Here is a 7,995-nt window from a genome sequence, read left to right on the forward strand (position 1 = left end):
TTTTAATAGTATAGTTAGATTAGATTATTTACTATTTTTATATACAAGTTATCAAATTTATATTACTTAAGACCCAGGATTTTATTCGCCTTTGACCAAAAAATTAAATTTTTAAACGATTTTCAAAAACGACCCTATATCTTAACAATGCGGATGATGGTAATAACACTCGCACTTCAACTAAGTGCCTACAAAAAAAAGGAAGAAAGAGAGAGAAAGAAAAACTAAAACTCAATTTACAAATTGGTACCAAATCATCACTCTTACTCCAATTCGTTGAAGATTTTCATAACTTTCAGAATACTTAAATCAAGACATGAAGTTAAACTATATTGCTAAAAACAGATTTAACAAATAAGACTAACCTGAAAAATAAGAATATCTGTTGGTGAAAACTATTGTTCTTTGTTGCAAAAGAATGAGCCCTATATATAACTCCATCCTGGCTGTTTCCTAACACCACTACTTTTCATTTCATTTCTAATATTCCAAACGTGTTCCCATTGGCCCACATCAGCACATATGTTTGAAAATGCTACATAACCTCCATCTTCACATGGCTCCAGTTCAATAACCTTCTCAGCTGCTGTCTTCCCAATTTCCACGTCAGCATGCACCTTACAAGCCGCAAGAAGCGCCGCCCACACTAAGGAATGCGGTTCAATCGGCATGTTTCTAATAAACTCTTCCGCTTCTTTTAACCGACCCGACCGCCCCAAAGCATCCACCATGCACGCGTAATGTTGTTGACCCGGCTTGATTCGGTAATCTTTGACCATTGACTTCAAATACCCATATCCTTCTTTGACCAAACCGCTATGACTGCACGCGGTCAACACGCTAACAAATGTTACCGAGTCTGGTTCGGTTCCGGATTTCTTCATGAGTTCAAACACTTTTAACGCTTCTAATCCTTTCCCGTGTTGACCGTAGCTGTTGACCATGGCGGTCCAGCTCACCACATCCGGTTCGTTAATCTCGTTAAATGAGTTTAAACAATCGTCAAGATTTCCATATTTAGAATACACCATCACTAACGAACTACCGACAGACGCGTTTGATTCAAATCCGAGTTTTGTAACAAGCGCGTGAAGCTGAATTACAAACTCTAAACGGTTCATGGTTCCTAAAACAGATGATAATGTGAACGAATCGACCTCAAAACCGGACGATATTAACTCACGAAACAAATCAAGTGCTTCTTTAACCTTCCCGTTTTGTACATAACCCGAAACTAATGAAGAACATGACGTTAGATCCTTAAATGACATCAAATTAAACACCCGTTTAGCTGATTTCAAATCACCACATCGTGAATACATATTAACAACCGGACCGCCACCATAAACGGACGTGTTATCTTGTTGTTTGATGAAAAAACCATGAATTTCTTTCCCGGTTTTCAACAACCGAAGAGAAGAACATGTTGTAAGAAAAGCGGTTAATGTTGTTTCATCCAAACTAATGCTTTTTACTAGATTCATTTGTTTGGCTAACTCGATAGCCCGATACGCATACCCGTGTTCTGTAAATCCGGAAATCATCGATGCCCAAGAAATGTTATCCTTATCTGGGATTTCGTTAAAAACCTCGTACGACTCGTTTAAACAACCACATTTTGAGTACATGGTGAAAAGAGAACAACCCACCAAACGATTGAATAATACGCCCGTTTTGAGTACATAACAGTGAATCTGTTCCCCTAATTCTAGAGCATTAATAACGCTCAAAAGACTCGGTATGCATGATACATCAGGTGCCAAACCTTCTAGAAACAATCTTTTAAATAATCTAAAAGCTTTCTCTAGCGTGCCAGCTTGGCAAAAAGCGGTTATCATTGAGGCATAAGTTGTTGGATTCATCAAACCGTGTGTGTCTTCGAATACTTGCTCAGACAATTCGACTATTCCTAACTTCGAGTGTAAGTTAATCAATGAATTCTTGACCGTTGGATCTGAATAAAACCCCGTTTTATAAACCCAACAATGAACTTGAAATGACTCGTTAAACATCAATGCGTTAGCACAAGCCGAAAGTACACTTGTGACAGTGTAATTATTAATTTCTTGATTTAATATCATCATTTGTTTAAATAACTGAAGGGCTGAATAATACTCGCCTTTTTGAACAAAACCTGTGATGATAGCGGTCCACGATACCACGTTTCGAGTACGCATTCGTGAAAACTTCTTTATAGCTTCGTTGACCTGACCGCATTTGGCATAAAAGTCAACTATCGCAGTCCCAACAACCAAGTCTTCATGGTCGCCGTATTTGACCGTTAGCCCGTGAACCACTCTACCAAGCTCAAATTCTTGAAGTTTAGCACACACACCGAACACACTAGGAAACGTAAACCGATTCGGTTGAGGAAACCCGCGACACATTTGTTGAAAAAGATTTAAACCCACATGATCCTCATTATGTTTAACCGCACCCGATATTATAGTGTTCCAACAAACCACACTGCCACAAGATTCATCGTTAAAGACTTTCAAAGCGTTATCGAAACTGCAACCTTTTAGAAACAACTCAATCAGCCCGCTTCTGACATAACCATCCAACAAAAACCCATGTTTTAACGCGAGCGAGTAAAGTAGCTTCCCGCCATTAACAAAAATTAAAGGTATACAGGCCGAAAGTGCATGCCCATATGTATACTCGTTCGGGTGAAAACTCAAAGAATGCAACTTGCAAAACGTTGCCCACGAATCCGCGTACTTGGAGGATTGATTCTGAGTCGTGATAACGAGGTTCCAAGAAGTGATATCTGGTTGGGGCATTTGGTCGAACACCTTGAGTGCATAATTAAAACCTGAAGCTTTAGAGTAAATTCGCAGCAGAAAATTTGAAAAATCGAGACTGGAATGGAGGGAATTGGTTTTGAGGAGACGGGCGTGTATGATTTTGGTTTCTTGAAGTGTGTAGGTACGTGATTCATTGAGGAAGTGATAAGGGTCAAAGGTGGTGAAGATGTTTGAGTGGTTTAGTGATGAAATGAATCTAGATGATGTTTTTAGATTGATAAGAGCTTTCATTCGTAATCTAACAAGAGATTGATTGTTTATAGAGTAAACCTGACGATGAAATTCTACAACTAATTGTATATTTGTATACACCTGAAGATGAAACAGGACACATGTTTTTCTGTCAACTAATCATCATGTTATATCATATTTTAATCAACTTACGAAAATGTTTTACATCTATGTTATATCATATTTTAAATCAACTAGGCTGTCATTTTCTTATTGTCTCACACAATTTTTTATGCGTTGCTAGTATTTCCTTTGTCACTCAAGCTCATTTTTGAATATAAAGGTACTAGTTTGAGGCCCGTATATTACATGAGAAATTGATGAAAATTTTAAACTTTAAGCATTAAATAAAATACAATAAACAACAAACTTATCATAAATTGTTAATATAGTTGCAAATGTAAAATTATAGAAACTACAAAACAAACATTACACAAATATTTTATAAATAATATACCATGTTTATCATGAATCAAAATAATTAGTCCATATCTAGTTGTAGCTCTTAATAATGTCACACATAGCCGTCCGTGTGAGAACACGTGTTCTTTCAAGTAACCAGCCCTAGATAATGATTGACCTTCATCATCATTTTTGACACGATATTTGACTGCTTTGGTGCAAACCTTCCAACTCACATAATACCATTGCATATATATGGACATAGGAAGAAATTTTCGATATATAATAACTTCAATTTAAATTACCCTATTAAATTCTTCAAATTCAATGATATGATTGTCGATTGAACTCGGCACCTCGTGTAATGGAAGAGAATAGTGGGTGCGAGAAGACGACTTGACGACGATTGAGTAATATAGAACAAATATATATATGTACATATATATATGTACATATATGTATATATATATCTAACAGGGGTGCTAATGGGCTTTAAACCATAGTGGAGCATTATTGGTTGGGGCTTCGATGTCCCCCGGTGTTTACGTTGCGCTGACATGACACTGTGGAGGGGCTTCGATGCCCCCCACCATAAATGATAGAATAAGATGTCTGAATGAGTGTACAGAATTACTATTTTGCCCCTCTAAACTATTTCATATGTTTATTATAACCAACCAAATTCAAATTACAGCAAGACCAAACAAAAAACAAACTTACAACTAACCAAACCAATACTTTTAGTAACAAGATCAATCCACACAAGTACACCCACAACTAAAAATCCCATTCTAACAAAATCTAAAAGATATACAAATATCAAAACAAAAACTAAAGGACTAACATACAATAGCAGTCTTCAAGGTCATCAATCGTGTGCACCCACATAGCACATCCCTGCCACAAATCTTTCACATATCTAATCCAAATATTCATATTAATCTTCTGTTTGTTTTTTGACCATCCGTCCATACCTAATCCTTTGCATATGCAGATTGTAGCGCATAAATACTTCTAGGCAGTTGCACAAGGTGGGTTGGTTGTTATATATCTAGCGCATAAATCTGTAGATCACCATGTATTGCAAAATAAGGTTGTTGAGACCTCTCATTAGATGAGGTTTTAAATCACCAGAGTTGACCTATGTGTACAAAAATAAGATCTTATTAAATATGTGTTTATATAATGTCGAGATGTAAGGTGGGAATTTGCTCTTAGAAGTTAGAACCTTGTACAACTCTACCACCACTTTTTTCTTCAAACACAATAATCTAAATGACAGACGTAAACGAACCAAAATAAAAGACCAACGGATTTGTTTTAAGTTCTTTGAAAAACCATTTTTTCAGTTTTGCTATCAACCAACTGTGAAGAAACCAAATCGAAATAACTGAACTCAATTAAAAAACGATTCGATTTTGCTATGAACCAAAAAAATGAAAAAACCGAACCGTAATAACCAATCCCAGTAAAAAGCCAATCCGTCATTTTTTTATTTTATTGGGTGCGGTTCACCTTTTTAGTTTTTGGTTGACAACAAAAATTGAAACAACGCCCATCCCTGGTTCGTTTTTAGATATCTCCAAATTACATGTGATGCAAAACGTCCAAACATAACTTCTAAAGACATAGAGCAGAATGTATTTCTTTAAAAGTTATGCCTTTTGAAAACGATGACTTTAATCAACAAAATTATTCATTCCAAAATTCAACTAAACAACCGCATGTACTATCGATATAATTAATTGAAAAAAGACAACAATTCAACAACTTCTTGCTATAACACACATTTCAACAGCTTCATGCATATCATTTTATTACTGAACACCATTGTTGGTATCCTTAGTTAGGCAATTTTATTTGGTTGTTTGATAGGGTTCATTATGATAGGGTTCATTATTTAGCTCCATAATCATATACAATAAGATTTATAGAAGCAAGCTTCACAAAAAGATCAGCTAATGCAATTAAATTTAATATTTATTGAAGTTAATAAAGTAAACAATAATAACAATAACTAAGAATACCAACAATGGTGTACAAACATCAAAACAATTTAAAACATGAAATTGATGGATCTAAAGGAGGGAATTGGAAGTTGCGTGATAACAAGAAGTATGGGTAAAATGGCAATGCAACAGTGGCAACCGGCGACTACCTAGGTTTCGTAATTGGTGAAGGGGTTACGAACAATCATATTGAATGACATAACTAAATCGGGTTATATGAATATTTAGATCTAAAGTATAATATTTGGGTCGGATCCCTCACAATATCCATTAAAGAAATTTATATATTGAAAATGAGTTTAAAAGTGGTGAAGAGGACTTAGAGAGTGATAAGTGACAGATAGTGATATTATTTTATTAGAGTAGATTGATATATGAACTAGGTAGATAGAAATGAGTTTTTGTATGATATGGCAATCTTCTTGAAGATGCCAAGATTTTCATGTTGGTTTTATAATCGAGTTCTCGATTATCAAAAGCTTTAATTTCTTCACATGCTCTTAAAGATTATTGCTCTATGAATACTTATGATATAGAGTTAGGAATTTAATTTCTTTTTAAGACAATTAATCAATTTTTCCAACTTGACATCTTTAGCCCAAAACCTATATAAAATTTAACCCACAATTTAGGGGTGTTCAACGAATCGAATTTCGAATATTCGAATTTATTCGAATCGAATTATTCGATTTTGAAATTTTGAAGATGGATTCGAATTTGATTCGAATTCGAAATAGACTAGACAAATTCGATTCGAAAATGAAGTTCAATCGAATTCGGTTAAAAAATATATTTTAATTTCAAAACCACTATAAATTTGAGTATTTTAACAACAAAAAGTACAAGTCTATAAAATAAATAAACCATTTAAAGTTATCAATGTCCAATTACATTAATTATTAACCAAAATGATGACTTTTCTAATTTTAATCTCTATAAAGCATAATATTTATTTAGTTTATATTTCATAAGTATGCACATCTATAATAAAAATAAAATGTATAATTTGAATTCGAATTTTGAATCGAATACGAAATTATAATCATAAATTCGTATTCGATTACTAAAATCGAGTTTGAACCGAATCGAATCCGAATGACTGAAAATCGAATTCGAACCGTCAAATTCGAATGCGAGTCGAATCGAATTTCGAGTTATTCGAGTTTGATTCGAATACTGAACACCCCTACCGCAACTTGTAAATACTCTACTTCAAAGTAATTTGCTATTTATTCTCGTCAAATTTCCAATAAAAGGTTGTACGTATTCACCTTTCAAAAATCGAGCTTTAACTTCTTTCGTTTAAGCTGGATGAACGGGATTGATCAGACCTATAGTTTGATAACAACCACGTATTAATACTAGCTCACATAATCTGGTTTCAGATCTTGCATCTGGTTTAACCTTGTAAATCTTTTTGAATAAAACTCTTTTGTTTATTCTAGGGTGACGTTTGATATAGCATGCTTTGTTCAATCGCTCTCATTGAGTTTCTCCAGGTAAGTAAACGGATCCCTCGGTTGATTGGGATTTATACGAATTACTTTCCTTAGACAAGAAACCTGGTATACCGGTGGTATCCCCTTCCAGTTACTACATGCCCGTCAAAATATAATTTTTATATGTACATTACTTCATCTAGAAATTATATCTTTATGAAAACGTTTTATCGTATATCAAAACAAGGTTATAGATGATACCCTTGACTAGGGTTTAGCATATATAGAGATAACTTAGTACATAAGTCACCTTAGATAGGCTAGACAATTTGATAACAACTTGGACAGAGGTTCGATTCTTTGTTTTGATTGCATACGAACTTCCTGACTCGCAGGGCTTTGCCGTAGCACTTAGCAGCTAACAATCAAGTGTTCGAAAGAGAGAAAGAAGTAACTTTGGTGTGAAATTCAGGTTGAACATGAAGTTTCTATTTATAGGCCAAGCTGGTGACCCTTTAAACCGCCATTATGGGTCATAATTTACAATTTTGGCCCTTAAGCTTTTGTTTTGATGTTTTCGAACCCTGTACTTTCTCGTTTCGCCATGCTAAAATACGAAGGCGGCTCATGGCAATGCGAAGTGCAAAGTGCGCCACATTGCGCCCATCGCCCGTGCCAGAGCCCGTGCGCGTGCGCGTTCTGGTGATTCGCACCTTCCGCTAGGACCACTGGGTGCATAAGGGCATATAAGAATATTACTATGAAATTTCATCTCCTTATAAGGAGCTCAACATTTTTATCCACTTCCAATGTGGGATGGGATTTACACTTCTTATTTATACCCATGTGCAAGGAGTCCACTTTCTTTCCTCCACCAAGTGGGATGTACCCATCTTTTCTTATTTTCCTTTTTCATATTTTACAAAGTTTATCCATAACTTTTTAGATTGAAAATTTTAGTCCAAAATATTTATAGATTTTTATGGGATCTTACATCCTCCCCACCTTTGAATTAATCTCGTCCTCGAAATTATTGGAACAGATGAGGGTATTTCTTCTTCATTTCATATTCGAGTTCCCAAGTTCGGGTCCTAGACGCGAATCCCA

General features: G+C 35.1%; 1 protein-coding gene across 1 annotated transcript; it reads right to left on the reverse strand.

Moving 5' to 3' along the window:
• Positions 1 to 243: 243 nt before the first annotated feature.
• On the reverse strand, positions 244 to 3,049 carry LOC143568211 (pentatricopeptide repeat-containing protein At1g74600, chloroplastic-like). Its single transcript, XM_077054419.1, has one exon. The coding sequence runs from the start codon at positions 3,036 to 3,038 to the stop codon at positions 426 to 428; it is 2,613 nt and encodes an 870-aa protein (XP_076910534.1). The 5' UTR covers positions 3,039 to 3,049; the 3' UTR covers positions 244 to 425.
• Positions 3,050 to 7,995: the final 4,946 nt, after the last annotated feature.

This window comes from Bidens hawaiensis, unplaced genomic scaffold (genome assembly GCF_021521415.1).
Source record: "Bidens hawaiensis isolate Kalapana, Puna unplaced genomic scaffold, B.hawaiensis_p1.1 tig00023837_1, whole genome shotgun sequence".
In the NCBI taxonomy this organism is placed as follows: Eukaryota; Viridiplantae; Streptophyta; class Magnoliopsida; order Asterales; family Asteraceae; genus Bidens; species Bidens hawaiensis.